Source organism: Takifugu flavidus, chromosome 16 (genome assembly GCF_003711565.1).
Source record: "Takifugu flavidus isolate HTHZ2018 chromosome 16, ASM371156v2, whole genome shotgun sequence".
NCBI classification, from domain to species: domain Eukaryota; kingdom Metazoa; phylum Chordata; class Actinopteri; order Tetraodontiformes; family Tetraodontidae; genus Takifugu; species Takifugu flavidus.
Genome location: NC_079535.1, coordinates 1,113,405 through 1,130,427, shown reverse-complemented (window position 1 = coordinate 1,130,427; position 17,023 = coordinate 1,113,405). Strand labels below are relative to the sequence as shown.

At 40.7% G+C, this 17,023-nt stretch overlaps 2 protein-coding genes across 3 annotated transcripts in view; one reads left to right on the top strand and one right to left on the bottom strand.

Annotated features, from left to right (window-relative positions):
• The window catches only part of lamtor3 (late endosomal/lysosomal adaptor, MAPK and MTOR activator 3), a 205,572-nt gene that overhangs the window by 60,593 nt on the left and 127,956 nt on the right, over positions 1 to 17,023 (top strand). The window lies entirely within an intron of this gene.
• The window catches only part of cacna1sa (calcium channel, voltage-dependent, L type, alpha 1S subunit, a), a 50,985-nt gene that overhangs the window by 25,064 nt on the left and 8,898 nt on the right, over positions 1 to 17,023 (bottom strand). For both annotated transcript variants that reach the window (XM_057059004.1, XM_057059005.1), the window contains 17 exons: positions 13,844 to 13,925; positions 10,476 to 10,636; positions 9,662 to 9,887; positions 9,156 to 9,363; positions 8,465 to 8,585; positions 8,187 to 8,301; positions 7,334 to 7,436; positions 7,173 to 7,242; positions 6,933 to 7,065; positions 5,774 to 5,903; positions 3,970 to 4,029; positions 3,756 to 3,862; positions 3,409 to 3,496; positions 3,211 to 3,318; positions 3,066 to 3,118; positions 1,225 to 1,371; positions 821 to 1,022 (listed from right to left, as the gene is read on the bottom strand). In XM_057059004.1, coding sequence (XP_056914984.1) covers positions 821 to 1,022; positions 1,225 to 1,371; positions 3,066 to 3,118; positions 3,211 to 3,318; positions 3,409 to 3,496; positions 3,756 to 3,862; positions 3,970 to 4,029; positions 5,774 to 5,903; positions 6,933 to 7,065; positions 7,173 to 7,242; positions 7,334 to 7,436; positions 8,187 to 8,301; positions 8,465 to 8,585; positions 9,156 to 9,363; positions 9,662 to 9,887; positions 10,476 to 10,636; positions 13,844 to 13,925 — 2,114 coding nt within the window. The remainder of the gene's footprint in view (positions 1 to 820; positions 1,023 to 1,224; positions 1,372 to 3,065; positions 3,119 to 3,210; positions 3,319 to 3,408; positions 3,497 to 3,755; positions 3,863 to 3,969; positions 4,030 to 5,773; positions 5,904 to 6,932; positions 7,066 to 7,172; positions 7,243 to 7,333; positions 7,437 to 8,186; positions 8,302 to 8,464; positions 8,586 to 9,155; positions 9,364 to 9,661; positions 9,888 to 10,475; positions 10,637 to 13,843; positions 13,926 to 17,023) is intronic.

Here is a 17,023-nt window from a genome sequence, read left to right as displayed (position 1 = left end):
CAGCTGGCTATTTGATAAGTGGATTTCTTTAATACATTTGTGGCATCTAGCCACCAGTTGGCAGCTCAGCCCTTCTTTTTTTTACCAGTGTCCAAGACATACGGCTGGAGGACAGGTGAAACAACTCTAAATTTGATCATTGACTTCCAGCCTAGGGTGTCCTGGTGCAAAAGACACTAATTGACATGCTTATGCTCGAAAATAATGCTTGTTATGGACAAACTGTGATTAGCACAGAAATCCAAAAAGAGACCACCACTCGGGTTCAGATTGGGGAGGCCATTTCTCCAAATCATGCCCCTTCATTTATTACTGTCATTGCCTAGGGGCGTTGAAGTCCCCCAGTAGAATAATGGCTTCCAAAGTGCTCTGAAATAACCTGTAAACTCGGTGATAACATTAACCAAAAGTCTTGGCTGTATACTTCTGCTGAAGTTAGCACATGGGTACTCTGTGATACTAAATATCCACACATCTGTTAATAGAAAATGATCACAAAGGTAGGTTTTAAGTTCTGTAACGATGCAGATCTTGGAGAATGTCGGTCCATGTAAATATCTGGATTATCATTAAAATCTCTTATTGAGTTGTAATACAATCTTTAATTTTTTTCTTTTTGATATGTCCCTGCTTGAGGTGCTCTGTTCAGTCCATAAACTTTTCAAATAATAACCAGCATATTGGCTACTTTCAAAATTAAAATATCGATCGCCTTTCATCTGCAACTTTGGCCCTCTTTTGTAAAATGAGAAATTATTGGTGGTGGGTACTGATTCGGATCTGTGAGCCATACCTCAGTGTTATAATGCAAAGCAAATACCTGATTTTTGTCTAGCTCACAGTTTTTATACTCTTGCTCTCCTTGCTCCTGGAAGGTGACGATGACAAAGCCCACAAATATATTCATCATGAAGAATGCAATAAGGATCAGATAGATGATAAAGAAGATTGATATCGCCACTCGGTTATTGTATAATGGACCTTCATCCTCTGAATTTGAATCAATGGCTTTATAGAGTATCCTATATAAATAAAAACATATATTATGCAAACAGAAATGAAACAAATCATACACAAATACAAATGTGTAATATTTTGGCAGAAAATTTTAAAACATTTTAATTGATAAACCAGTGTATTGGTAAAACATTTATTGTTTTTGTTTTAAATTCTTAATAAAATGTTGTTGAAATATTTTCATGCCCTGACAATCATAATACTTACTTTGGCCATCCTTCAAAAGTAGATATGGTAAAAAGGGCCAGCATGCCATTGAGGATGTTGTCAAAGTTTAGGTCTGCATTTGTCCATTTCCTTTTACAGACCTCCATTTCATGTAATGCACCTTCCTGGTATTTTATGTACCATCCTCTTGTTTATAAAGTGGGTCAAAGAGTGTCATATTATTTTTGTAATCATAAAACTGTTTTAACATCCTTTTACATCAGAATTAATAAAAAAAAATATTTCACATTCAGATAAAAGATGTCTTAGAAGAACAATTGTAATGTATTCTTCCTGAGCGAGTATGAAATACTTGGATGAGCATCACATACATGCAGAGATTGAAACATATACCAATAAAGTCACAAGAACTGGCTGCAATCATTTCTTTGCCTTACCTTGGCACACATACAGTATAATCATATAAGCTTGGTGCCTGACCCAATAGCGTCAAAGTCACAATTGGATTGGTTGGAGCTATGAAGCAGGCCTCCACGTGTACTGCAGCAGGGAAGTAGCTGCATTTTTTTGCTGGTGGACTGACATGGTCCGTGCTAGAATCTCCACTAGGCCATGACACGACAAACGCTTTATCACATATTACCTATTAGGTCTTACGTTGAGCTCAGCGATGAGATAATTAGTCCCCAGCCAGTGAACCATGTTCATCAGGGTCATTCTTGACTCTGACTTTGAGAGTCTCTGCCTCTCCGTGAAGGGTAAACAACAACCTCATTATTTCATGTATTTGGGGTCACAAGGTTGACATACCTCTGGGACTCCTCTCACTACAAACTTTGCAAGCATGGGTCAGTGGTTTGGGCTTCGACTTTTAGAGACACCAACGTAGGATAGTCACGGTCTCAGACAAATGCCTTCAGAGAAACTTAGCTTATCTGTCAGTGGTGTTACCCTTGGCTCCATTCCATCTCATTGGGAGATAGTGACAACAGATACACCTCCCCTCCTCCCCGGGCCTCGGGCGCTATGTGGAACCACAGTTAGAGGAGGCATCTGGAAGGGAGGCAATGAACAATGCCATGGCGGAAACTCCCGAGGAGGGTAGATCCATTCATTCCCAGCAAGAGGCTCAGTGGCTCCTGCAGTGGGCTGCTGTATCTACCAGGTGTACAGAACATGGCTGCAGACATGCTTTCGCACCTAAAGCTGCCCATGGGCAAGTGGATGCTGAACCCAAAGTTGGTTCATAAGATATTGGCAAGGTTTGTCGCATTTCTTCATGACAGTTTAGGTCTCATTTTAATTAAGAGTGAAGATACTGAGTCCACTGTTGACTTTAATTTATTTTCTAAACTGCTATCGCTAAAATCACAAGGTGCCGGTAAACATTTCTGCAAGAGTGGTCTGTGGAATGTGGATAAAATTTGCAGCCCCTTCAGAGATTAGACGTGTTTCCTCACCAGCAGAGTACTGGGGTGGGTTCCCCCAATGAAACGCCACTCAACCAGGTACATCACATTTTTGGCTCCCTTGAGGTCATCCAGTTCATACTGACTGTGGCCTTTAGGAAGAATCAAATGAATGGTATGCATGTAATTGAGGGTTTATGAATTCTAGAGTTCATTTTCACTTGGAATGTCATTGAGAAGATTTTGTAGGAAATGATTGCTGAGTTCCAGCCCCCTTTAACAGGTCCTGTGAGTTTGTTGGTATAACGCCGCAATTTGTGCGTGCACACGTAACTCATTGAGGTATTGCATATTGGCTCTGACGTTACAAAGAATGTGATTGACATTTGTAATTCCTTATTTTTTGTAACAGTTTTCCAAAAACTCTTCAAAAATTATGAAGCCCTTTTATCAGGAGAATAAACTCCTTACCTGCATGTTTCTTCGATCATTTTGTCTGGATCTGTACAGGAATAGAACTTTCCCTTTGAAAACAAAACTGCATTTATGAGAATGTGGACATGGTGAAAAAACAAACAAAAAAACCCCAAAACATTTCTATATTGTTTTTCCTCACTTTGAAAAGTTGGACTCCAATGCAGGCAAACATAAAATCCAGAAGCATGGTGACCAGTACAATATTTCCAATGGTCTTAACAGCAACAAACACACACTGGACAACATGCTATTGAGACATAGGGATGATAGAGAGATGTTAAATTCAGTTATCGTGAAATCATTTAAAGAAACAATTCTGTTCAAAGATACATTTTACCTTTAATCCTTTGGCTCTGTTAATGGCCCTCAGTGGTCGAAGTACCCTCAACACCCTCAAAATCTTCACCACAGAGATAGCACTGGATCTATAAAAACAGATGACAAATGTATTTTGGACTGACTATTTGGGGGGGACAAAAAAAGTTTAGGATTCCATCATAATAATTAAATTCAACTATAATTGGTAATCTTTGAGGTCATGACAAGAATTCAACAAGTAACTAACAAAAAATGTCTACCAGGCATTTGTATAGTCTGTATCTGTTTTAAGTGCAATGAATTTAAGTGTAAAAATACAATAAAGACAATCATTAAATGAAAAATGTGATTGGATTGATAACTTACTCCATGCCCATTGACAGGAGAGAAACACTGACCACCAAAAGATCCAAGATGTTGAAAGAATTCCGACAGAAAGAGCCTTTGTGAAGGATGGCGCCATAAGTTGTCATCTGATAGAGAATTGTTATTTTCTATGACCAACTACAATCTATATAATTTCAGTGGATGTTGATTATTTTTTATGAATATGTGTAATATAAAAAACAGTTTGCATTACCTTGAGAACAATTTCTGCTGTGAATACTGATGTGAACACTATATCAGCATAGGCCAATACCTAAAGATGTCAAGATTATTTGTGGATTATTTGTGTTCTTTCTGTTTTTTTTAAACAATCCATACTCTACTTAATTTGGGGTAAAACACAATTTAATATGAACTGCAATGATTTGTCAATCCTTTTCAACATATATTCAATTGAATACACCTATATAATGCACTTCCTTAGCATGAGAAAGGTTTTTACTGCAGGCTTGCCAGTCAAATGTCCTTGTTTTTTTTTTAACCATGAGGCCACGCTGTTGTGACACATGCAGATGGATTGTCACTGTTTCGTCTTTCATTTTGGCTCATCTTCTTGACCACTTTATCCCTTTCAAGGTCACGGGTATGGGTAAAGCCTGGGTACACCACTGGATGAGTTGCCAGTTCATTGCAGGGCCCTATGTGAGCATTTGTGGGTTTGGTACCTTGCTCAAGGGTACTACAGCAGTGCTCTGAAGGTGTTCTGCCACCTTCCCCTACTACCAGAACACCTTGCATGTTTTTTCCACACTGGGGTTTTAAATTTGCACTGAAAACAAAGTGAATTGTGAGAATTGTGAGAGAGGATCTAATGTGTTTGCAGGAATATTTTTTTTCCCATAATCTTTCTTTTTTTGCCTCAACTAAATCACCTACATGTGTGATCCTGCATTGGCTTGAATAATGAAAATGATACATAGAGATATAGATACATTTTCTTCAACAAGCAAAAAATCTGGTGGGACTATGTAACATCCAAAGATGTACAAAATATGTCTCTAGAAGTCATGTTCTGAACCGAGAAAAACACGAAACAGGAAGTTTGTCATTTTGAAATGAATTTGCAATTTTGAACCAATTTTTGCTCGTACTTTCTCAAAAGTGGGTGTGACATTAAGCACACAAGTGGCTGTCACTCAGCCATATATTGTAGAATCAGGATCAAAGGTCATGTGTTTGGGCTTGGCCACAAACATATTAAAATATGTAGTTATGGATATAGCGCTATGAACATTATTAGGGCCATGTTTTGCAACAAGATAACCTTCTACAACCTACACATGTACATACCAATATTTGCTATCTATTATGGTGTCACCTAGATGGATTCAACAAAGCAGCCTATGGACTAAGTTTGACTAAGTTTGACCTATGTGTGTGTGAAACTTGGTTCTTCTAGAGGTTTGATCAGTTTGTCTTCATATTTGGAATCTACTTTCTTAAGACATGGGTGATGCTAATTTGCAGGATTTTACTTGCTGTGGCAGCACAGCAAATTTAGCTTTTTATACATACAACATGAAGTGGAAGTACTTGGACATGCATTTTGGTGAACCTTACCCCACCTGTGCATATGAGCGTTTCGAGATACTTCCTTTATACTAAATTATGACACCTGTAGAATATTCCAAACAGGGTTTGTTGAGCATTCCTCAATTTTCCTTTAGTTTTGTTGCTCTGTCTGAGCATTTTCTGAATGATTTGCAAACAGATTTTATTAGTTTGGAGAATTAAGAGAAAGGGTAAGCATTATTTCCACAGAAGGGAAATTACTGTTTTCACACTCAGTATATGCATATACATCTTTAAAAAACACAATTTTCCTATTTTTGTAATGTATTCAACACAATATAGGTTCAAAGAGATTTGCAAATCATTACAACGTTTTTTATTTACATTTTTTTCAATGTCAGACTTCAAAAGGGACTGGAGATTTATGTTTTAAAATGGAGTTTAATTATAAAATGCCATGAAGCAGACAAGCTATTTTTTGTTACCTGGTTCCTGAAAGACAATGGATCAATGGGATCCTCAGCAGCTAAAGAAATGGATGAAAGTAGGATGAAAAGGAGGATGATATTGGTGAAAGTAGTGGCATTAATGATGCGGTGGCAGAGTTTCCGGAACCTGATGGAATAAAAGAATCAGAATCACAATCGACCGTGTTATAATGCTGCTTGGAGCAAGGTTGGACTGCTCTTCAAACACATAATGAAAATGTGAAAAGAAACAGTATAAAAGTAAAATCTATAATTATTTTGCCAATAGAAACAACCAGAATTTACTTATTGAAAAGGAAGCACAAAGAAAATTATACATTAATCATTGCTGCTATATGATTATTATGTGGATTGTGATACCAGACATAATTTTAAAGGAAACTATGGTGCTTGCAAAAGCTGCTTTTGATTATCCTCCAACATACAGTATGTTAATTTGTTAAGCTAAGCCATGACTAGGGTAAATCGCAGTGGTCAAGAAAACATTAACTATTATTTTATCAGACGTTACAAGTATATACCCAGGCTATTCAATTGGTGGGCCCAGGGTTGTGTCAGGCCCATAAGGAATTTTGTAACAGCTCTTAGATTTAAGTGTAATTGTTACATATGGATGATCTCATCCTTCAAATGACAATGGCTAATTAAAAATTCTGTCATGCTGGGGGCGGTGGAATACACACCTTTTTAAGCCGAACTTATACTTTGAGGAACTGCACTTGACTGATTAAAATTCACCATTTGTTTTTGAGTGCAACTCTCTGATAGCTCTGGCTTGTTTCTGTCAAGTGTGAAGGCTGGCTAATGAAAAAAAAACTGTCTCTTTCTACCTTCAAAAAAAAGAAAAGTTGACTTAGAAAACGAGCAGTTCAACAATGAATTGAGTGAAAAATATGAATTCATGGCTGTGCAGTAGTACTCCATGTCTGGATTTATGCCTATATGTAGTGTAATTTTCTTTTTTAAATTTGAAAGATATTATATCATCAACATTGTGCAAGCTTGACTGTTGTTTCTCATTGTGCAGGCTTGAGTAATACAAATAACTGACACATGGATTTTCTTGCCCTTGTCCCTTAACTGTTATGAACTGTTAAGCCACTTGTAACCATGCTCTTGTTATTTTTTTCAAAATCCACAATAATTTTTTTCTTACTTATTTCGTGGTCCAAATATAAAAAATGAAGTGGCTTCAGGAATTGGCACTGATTCCTCCTTCAACTGCAGATCTGCCATTGGACGAGGTCTTGGGCTTTGAGGGATATCAGGGTCCTCCTCCTCATCATCACCTAGTCAACAAAATAGGGGCAGGATTCAGAAGAAAAATCCCATAGGTTTTTGTTATTCACAAATCTTACTATGCATAAAGTAATATTATCAAGTAAATATAGTTTACCAGGAAAGTCTGCTGGAGGGAAAGGGTCTTTGATCTCATTGACATTGAACTCAAATTCATCAACTTTGAGCTGCAAATTTTAAAATAAAACAGTTGATCACTAAGATATATACACAAACACAAATAAGATATAAAGCATTTTTTGGGTTCTTGTGTCTCACCTTGGCAGTCGTAGGAATGCCTTCAACACCTTTGGCCCTTTGTTCAGCCAGCTTTTTTGCCAGGTTTGCTTTTTCTTCTGGTGTTTTATCAGGCATGTTTGCCCTAAAATCGAACAGTTATCTGTCAGTGGGAATTACCCTCCCATACTAGAAAAATGTCCTAATTAGTTACAGATGCTACATAACATCTTTGGTCTACATCAAAATAAATTTCAATAAGTTTAGGCATAAAAATATTGTGGCAAGTGCTAATTATATTAAAAAGTTTAAAATGCAAATAAATCAAAAGGAATGCCTCCTGTAACATCTTGACGAGGCATCCACCCCTGCAACTACACAAGCTGCTACATTGTTTCACTGAGCAACACTTGAAAGAAGAAGAGCTGTAGCCTATATAAAGATTTTTTTTATTCTTGAAGTCCTTCTCTTGCAGAAACCTTCTTATGGTTATATGATTACAGTGACATTTAATCTTTCTGAGGAAATGAAAAACACCATGTGCAATGCATTTAAACTTTTGTTTCCATTATTATTTCAAAGAACTACTTGCTCATGGTTCACCATTGCAAAATACAAGTTATTGTCCTACAACTTAACTTGTACCCATTCAGATACATTATGTAATGCTATGGGGAAATACATAAACATAATGTAAGGAGTTGACCATGATTAAAAAGACATGTCTGTCTGATTGCTAAATGCATATATAGTAGATATGATTTGTATGCTTAATGAACAACGTGCTAATATATGTGGCCCATTGAGGATTATGATATGGGATTTGACTATTGCAAAACAAAATTAATGAAAATGACCTTTACCAATATTTTCTTGATACTTAGACAACACCAACCTGAGCAACTTCTTCCTCTTTCTCTCCTCTGCTTTCTCCTTTTGTGCCAAAGTCAGAGACTCTGCCTCTGCTAAATTGTCAACAGCAATGGCCAGGAAGACATTTAGAAGGATGACTTGATGAACTGTTAAAGATTTTTATATTCATGAATTTCTCTCATTCTCTCACACCCGCCCATATGTGTGTGCTCACATACATGCATAATCACACATACACACACACACACACACACACACACACACAAAACACCTATATGCTCGTGAATTCTATATGGATACAGTTTCCACAGACAAAGAGGATAATAAAGTAGATGCTGACTAAAATGCCAGGTATGCATGGTCCCCCATGAGCCATGATGCCATCATACATGACGGCATTCCAGTCTTCACCAGTGAGGATCTGAAACACAAATTTTCCTCTGAATTAAAACTGTAATTTGCACCACTGACCTCATTTCCTTATGACAGTGATTGAGTAAAGAGTATGTTTTGTAGTACATTCTGAGACAAAAGGGTGACTAGCTAAAATAGTGAATTACTGGATGTCCTTTTGTGTATATTCAACACATTAAACAGCTCCCAGTTTAAACATCTGTTTTTGGGTCCACTGAGAGAAGGAAGAGAAGGAAGATATGAACCTCCACTGTGTCCTGAATCAGTCTCACTGGACAAAATATGTTCCCAGCGAGACATCCTGGACTTATCCTGACCAGGTGACTGACTCACCACAGCAGGATATGACACATCTGGTATCCTGTGTCTCAGCACCACAGAAAAAAAATGCCGTAAACAGTCATCACTAAGAACATTTGTAATCAGGCCGCTCTTTTGTGATCAAATTAATTAGTGATGGTCAAGTCCTATTTTTACATCTGGATCCAGTTTTCTGATATAACAAGTTAGTTAAAGCAGAAGAAATAATACCATATAGACTATAGTTAGTGCAAACATAATTGGTGAAGATTTGTACCTGAAATACAGTGATGAGGGCCTGAGGGAAGCTGTCAAAAGTGCTGCGGGGTTTGGGCTGGTTGGTAAAATTAAACTTGCCTCCAAACACTTGCATGCCCAAGAGGGAGAAGATGACAATGAAGAGGAAAAGAAGCAGCAGCAAGCAGGCAATGGAGCGAATTGAGTTCAATAATGAAGCCACCAAGTTACTGAGAGATGTCCAATATCTATAATAAATGATGCAAGTTTCATTACAAAGAATGCACAATCTGGGTAAGTTCAAATGCAAAACATTTTAGACTTAAAGAGGCAACCATGAGAAATAAAGTTATTTGCTTTTTGTTTAATAATTTATTAACTTATTATTAACATTTGATTGTTAAAAAAAATAGATCTCACAATTACTAAATTAAAACTATGAAAAAAATTCTGATATGTCTTTTGTGAAATTATTAAAATGCTTTACTGAGCAACTAATGTTTGTTTTACATCCAAGAAAACACTTGCATCTAATATCTATGCCACCTGGTGATTTTGAGGAGGCGGAGCAGGCGTATGCAGCGCAGCACTGAGATGCCCATTGCTGATGTAATGTCCATGTGGACAAGAATGAGCTCCATAATGCCCGTGGACACAACAAAGCAGTCAAAGCGATTGAAGAGAGACATGAAATATGATGGTAAGCCCAAAGCATACATCTTCATGAACATCTCCAAGAAAAACATAGACAGCAGTAGTTTGTTAGCATTGTCTGTTGGTGGTGGATGGTGATCACAAGCCAGTTCAGGGATAGGAACATAAAAGAAAGACAAAAGATGACGAGGAATTAACAGTTTTACTCAAACTAAAAAAAAAAAAAAGACATAATTGTGGGTAATGTTACACTTGCAATTTTTAGTTTTCCTTCTTATGTTCATTAGATTTCAAATATGTATTATAGAGGCTATGCACATTATATCATCAAAACATAGAAATTTCACACAGACTCTGCATTTACGACGTAAATGCTGGGAGTGCTTTGTTTGTAGTTATTATTTTTATTATTCTAGGTGTTACCGCCGCCAAAGAGGTCATGTGACAGCTGACATTTGTTTGTGTGATGTTACCAAAATAATAATAAGTTATGAACAAATTTTAATTAGATTTTCAGGAAATGTTGCTTGTTGGTTTGGCCAAGAAACTGCTCATAATGTTGTTATCTGCAGCTTTCCAATATTTTCTGTATTCTCCAATTTCATTTAATGTTTCATGTTCCATAAAATAGACATGATTATAAGTGACTATAAGGTGACAAAGATAATAACTCAAAAATTGAATCAATGAAATAAGATGCCCATACCTTGCCAATTTGTAAGTCTTTTAGTCTGCTTGTGGTGTTCCGTTGCAATGGCCAATGTGTTGAGGAAGACAAGCATAATTACCCACCAGTAGAATAACCTTGACTTCACACAAACTCTGCATTTACGACGTAGCCAACGATTCCACTTTCGAGCCACCTTACTGCTCACAAAGAAAAAGACAAATTACAAGTTTATTCAAAACAAATATTATTATTTGTTATTAATATTTGCTGTGATTTATTATTTTTTTAATTAAATTTTATAAACATTATCTATCCAGGAGTACATGCACTACAGAAAATGTAAACTACTACTATATAAAAGCTTAACCTTACTGTAGCACTGCCTTAATTAAATACCAATGTAAACAAAAAGGGAAAACTTAAATTTAAATGCAATTTTGTTGCCAAATATAGTTTGTTTTCAAGTTGTCTCAATCACTGGCCATACTTGCATCAGGCTTTGTAAATGTATGCAAATACCATCCATCCATCCTCTACCGCTTATCTGGGGTCGGGTCGCGGGGGCAGCAGCCTAAGAAGAGAAGCCCAGACTTCCCTCTCCCCAGCTACATCTTCCAGCTCATCCGGGGGGATCCCCAGGCGTTCCCAGGCCAGTCGAGAGACATAGTCTCTCCAACGTGTCCTGGGTCTTCCCGGGGGTCTCCTACCGGAGGGACATGCCCTGAACACCTCACCAGGGAGGCGCCCAGGGGGCATCCTGACTAGGTGCCCACCTCATCTGGCTCCTCTCAACGCGGAGGGGCAGCGGCTCTACTCCGAGCTCCTCCCGGATGGCAGAGCTTCTCGCCCAGCCACCCTACGGAGGAAGCTCATTTCGGCCGCTTGTACCAGTGATCTTGTTCTTTTGGTCATGACCCAAAGCTCATGACCATAGGTGAGGGTAGGAACGAAGATCGACTGGTTAATCGAGAGCTTCGCCTTTCGGCTCAGCTCTCTCTTCACCACTACGGACCGGTGCAGAGTCCGCATTACTGTGAATGCCGCACCGATCCGCCTGTCGATCTCCTGCTCCATTCTTCCCTCACTCGTGAACAAGACCCCGAGGTACTTGAACTCCTCCACTTGGGGCAGGATCTCCTCCTTGACCCGGAGAAGGCACTCCACCTTTTTCCGGTTGAGAACCATGGCCTCGGATTTGGAGGTGCTGATTTTCATCCCAGCCGCTTCACATGCAGCGGCGAACCAATCTAGTGATCATTGGAGGTCACAGGCTGATGAGGCCAACAGGACCACATCATCTGCAAAAAGCAGAGACCCGATCCTGAGGTCACCAAACTGGACCCCCTCAACACCATGACTGCACCTAGAAATTCTGTCCATAAACATAATGAACAGAATCGGTGACAAAGGGCAGCCCTGGCGGAGACCAACCCTCACTGGAATCGAGTTCGACTTACTGCCAGCAATGCGGACCAAACTCTGACACCGATCGTACAGGGAGCGGACGGCCCGTATCAGCGGGCCCAACACCCCATACTCTCGGAGAACCCCCCACAGGAGCCCCCGAGGGACACGGTCGAATGCCTTCTCCAAGTCCACAAAACACATGTGGACTGGTTGGGCTAACTCCTGTGCACCCTCGAAGACCCTGCTGAGGGTGTAGAGCTGGTCCACTGTTCCACGCCCAGGACGAAAACCACATTGATCCTCCGGAATCCGAGGTTCGACTATCCTGCGGACCCTCCTCTCCAGTACCCCTGAATAGACCTTACCAGGGAGGCTGAGGAGTGTGATCCCCCTATAGATGGAACACACCCTCTGGTCCCCCTTCTTAAAAAGAGGGACTACCACCCCGGTCTGCCAATCCAGGGGCACCGCCCCCGATATCCACGCAATGTTGCAGAGTCGAGTCAGCCACGACAGCCCTACAACATCCAGAGCCTTAAGGAACTCTGGGCGGATCTCATCCACCCCCGGGGCCTTGCCACCGAGGAGTTTTTTGACTACCTCGGCAACTTCAGCCCCGGAGATATGAGAGCCTATCCCCAGGTCCCCAGGCCCTGCTTCCTCATTGGAAGGCGTGCTTGTGGGATTGAGGAGGTCCTCAAAGTATTCCTTCCACCGTTCGACAACATCCCGAGTTGAGGTCAGCAGCACACCATCACCACTATACACAGCGTTGACAGTGCACTGCTTCCCCTTCCTCAGACGCCGGATGGTGGTCCAGAACCTTTTCGAGGCCGTCCAAAAGTCGTTCTCCAAGTCTTCCCATGCCCGGGTCTTTGCCTCGGCAACCGCCGTATCTGCACTCCGCTTGGCCTGCCGGTACCTATCTGCTGCTTCAGGAGTCCCACAGGCCAGTAAGGCCTGATAGGACTCCTTCTTCAGCCTGACGGCATCCCTCACCACTGGTGTCCACCAGCGGCTTCGGGCATTGCCGCCATGACAGGCACCGACCACCTTGCGGCCACAGCACCGGTCAGCTGCCTCAACAATGGAGGCACGGAACACGGTCCACTCAGACTCAACCTCCCCCGCCTCCCCCGGGACATGGTCAAAGCTCTCCCGGAGGTGTGAGTTGAAGCTCCTTCTGACAGGAGACTCTGCCAGCCGTTCCCAGCAGACCCTCACAATACGTTTGGGTTTGCTGGGTCTGTCCGACATCCCCCCCCCACCATCAGAGTCTACTCACCACCAGGTGGTGATCAGTTGACAGCTCCGCCCCTCTCTTCACCCCAGAACATGCGGCCGCAAATCCGATGACACGACCACAAAGTCGATCATCGATCCTAAGGCGTCCTGGTATCGAGTGCACATGTGGACACCTTTATGCCTGAACAAGGTGTTTGTTATGGACATTCTAAGACGAGCACAGAAGTCCAATAACAAAACACCATTCGGGTTCAGATCAGGGGGGCCGTTGTTCCCAATCACACCTCTCCAGGTCACACTGTCGTTGCCAATGTGAGCATTGAAGTCACCCAGGAGGACGAGGGAGCCCCCAGAAGGAGCACTCTCCAGCACTCCCTCTAAGGACTCCAAAAAGGGTGGATACGCTGAACTGCTGTTTGGGCCATAGGCACACCAGGCGCTCGCCAATGTGCCCCACACCCAGGCCTGGCTCCAGGAGGGGGCCCCAGTGACCCGCATCCGGGCAAGGGAAACGTAGGACCAATGTTGTTTTCCATCACATATATATATATATATGTGTGTGTGTATGTGTGTGTGTGTGTGTGTGTGTGTGTGTATACAAAACACTGAACACCGTGATTCAACTGTCTGCCTAAATCTAACAAACCCAAAAATTTCTGAGGACAGCAGTTATACCTGGTCTCCTAACTTGGTATAGAAAGAAAATGCTTGTTTTAGTATTTAATTGTAAAGACAAGAAGTGCACCACTTACTAGTAATACATAATTAACTGGATTGTGTCCATTTTGCCGACTCTGCCATTCTCCATACCTCTATTTTCTGTAGTAAGCAGACCTGAGGGGAAAAAATGCACAAAGAAAGCTATGAAAATTACAATGTTACAATGTCGCAGTGTCAGGTGGTGTTATGCATTTTATCTCCCCTCTGGTGTAGTTTTGTACTTGGGAAGTACAAAAAGGTTTAAACTTGAGACCAACTAATAGCAAAGTGTATCATTCGGCATGATGGACAAGGTCCAGCTGTGAGGACCCTCTTGTTATTATGTTTTATAAATATTATTATACTGTATTATGGTCCAAGTGATGGACAAGGTCCAGCAGGTGAAGACCTTGTTTTATTTTTTATTTTTTTGGCTCAAAATGAAGACAGTAACAGTGACATACCTACAGGAAGATTGGTACTCCACCAAGCTCTACAAAAAGTTAATATAATCCATGACCTCAAATCTGTTGTGTCCTGTGTGTCTAGGCTGGCTGGTGGTTGTGTTTTAGCTGCCCTCACTCTATCTTCATCTGTAGTGCTGTGGGATGGAGGATGTGGATGAGTGTTCTGATCCCATCACAGAACCATCTGTCCAGAACTATGGATCCTGCAGAGACTGACCAGCTGTTGAGATGTTAAATCAATAATGTTATTTTAAATTTAATATTTTCATGTACTAGTTTTGAGAGAGTTCTTGTTAATTGTGTGCACTTTATTATATTGTTTAAAAGAGTATTGGCTGACAATCTCACATGACTCTGTGAGTCCTTGAGGGACATCTGAGAGAAAAAAGACCAAATATGGAAAATAGGGCGTACACAAAGAATTGTATCCATGGAAGGACCCGATCCCCAGGTTGGAGTACAAATAAAGTGTTTAATGGGTGTCTTTTCCTCATGAGACAGAGTGATCAGGGACCTGTGGCAAGACACCAAAAGCTTCTGTAAGTACTGTAATTCTAGTGTTCTCTTATAAATAAAAATCCTTACAGGGAATAGTGGAAACAATCCAGAGCCTCTCAGCAGATTACCTCTCACTTTGTCAGTCAGTCAGTAGCATCTCCTTAGCATCTCAATCCGCAATACCTCCACCTGGACTTCACAGTGAGTCCTTCATTCCCACACCAGTGAAATATTCATGGAAGAATACAGCTCCAAGTACCTCGTCTTCCAATGTCTTCACTAGTAGGGGCAGGTTTCTTCTTTGTGGAGAAAAAGGACAAGACTCTATGTCCTTGCATTGATTTTAGGGGGCTCAACATCACAGGAAAGAATAAATATTGTCTTCCTCTTTTTGATTCTGCTTTTGGACGGCTGCATTAATCCAATGCCTTTATTAAGTTGGACTTGCACAATGCCTATCACCTGGTCCACATCAAGGAGGGTAATGAATGAAAGACGACATTTAACACCCCTCTGAGGCATTTCAAGTATCCACTTACCGGTATGCTGTTCGGGTTGCCAAATGCCTCTGTCGTATTTCAGGCTTTGGTGAATGATGTATTGAGACATACTTAATAAGTTTGTTTTTGTGTATATTGACTACATTCTGATTTTGTCTCAAAAAAACAAGCACAACACATCAGATTGGTACTCCAGAGACTTCTGGAAAACAATTTATATGTAAAGTCTGAGAAGTGTGAATTCCTTGGGTCTTCAGTTAACTTTTTAGGTTTTATGGTAGAAAAGGGGCAGCTAGAGGCAGAACCTGCTAAGATCCAAGCCATAGCATAATGGCTATTCCTGACCCCCCACAAGGATATTCAGATGTTCCTGGGGTTTGTTAACTTTTATAGGCAGTTCATTCATAATTAGAGCCATGGCAGATCCACTCACATACCGAACTCTTCCAAGATTCCTTTTGTCTCTTCCATTTAGCTGATTCCACTTTCTGGCAGTTGAAGTGCCTGTTCACCACTGCACCCATTCTTTATCATCCTGATCCATGCAGGCAAAATGATGGTCATCAGGAACTTTTGCTGTCTTTGTAACCCTCCAGGAATTGAGACATTGGCTGGAAGGAGTAATTTCACCCTTTTGTGGTCTGGACAGCCCACAAGTCCCTGTCCTTTTTGAGATCTGCTTGTCGCCTTAATTCCTGTAAGGCTCGCTGCTTTGTTTCTGGGTCACAGTCCACCGGCCCAGATTCCAGAATCTTAAGCTGGATCCACCGGTCTGCTAGTTTTTCAGTTCAAAGAAGAGTTTCCAGTGGAGACCATTCTACCAACTTCAGTGGTCGTGGGAGCTGCTAAGTCGAGCATTGAACTAGTGGTCCAGGACGCACAGGCTAAACAACCAACTACTGTAGGATGCCCATCTAATTGGCAGTTTCTTCCACATTCTTATTAGGCTTCCTCTCTCAGAAGGTAACACAGTCATTCTAACAGTGGTTGACCATTTTTCAAAAGCTATAATGTACAGCTTTTGAAAAATGCTGTACATTATGTCCATCCTGACAAAGCTTCCTGTCTGCCCTCGAGACTGCTAACCTTCTGATACAGCATCTATTTCAACTCCAGGGTATTTCTCTGGATATTGTTTCTGGTTAAGGCACGCCGTTCAGTTGCCAGGTTTGGGGGCCTTTTGTCAGGCGATGGGATTTTGCTAGCCAGTCTTCAGGATAGCATCGTCAGACTAATCTCCTCTTTTTCAGCTAATGACAAAGAGGCGGCTTTCCGTTGGTCCAGGAACACCTCCAGCACACCCACCAAGTCTGGCAAGAGGTAGGAGGTGTTTTTTTGTTTTTTTGTGATTTCAATGAGACAATTTCTCCTTGCGGTTTTTGTGTTCTTTAAAGTTTTCATTTTTTACTTAAACCAGAACCCCTGTATTTTGGAATACAAGGTGGTCTGATCCTATCACAAAATCCTCAAGATAGACACTCTGTAAGAATTGTCAATTTTGGGTTATTTTTGCCTTTTCCAGATGTGGTATTTGAAGACTCGCTTGCTAGGCATCGCACTGTAAATTGCCATACATCAACTAGACAACATGGGTATCTTAAGTTGCTCCAAACTTTCTAATGGCTAAAAAGATGTGGCTACAATTTAATAATTATCTGTGGACAATCTAAATACATCAAAAGACCCCACCCCATAGGGTTTTTATTTTTAGAGTTAGCCTGTTAAAGACAAAGAAAATTAAAGACAGTAAAAAAACAAAATTAAATTA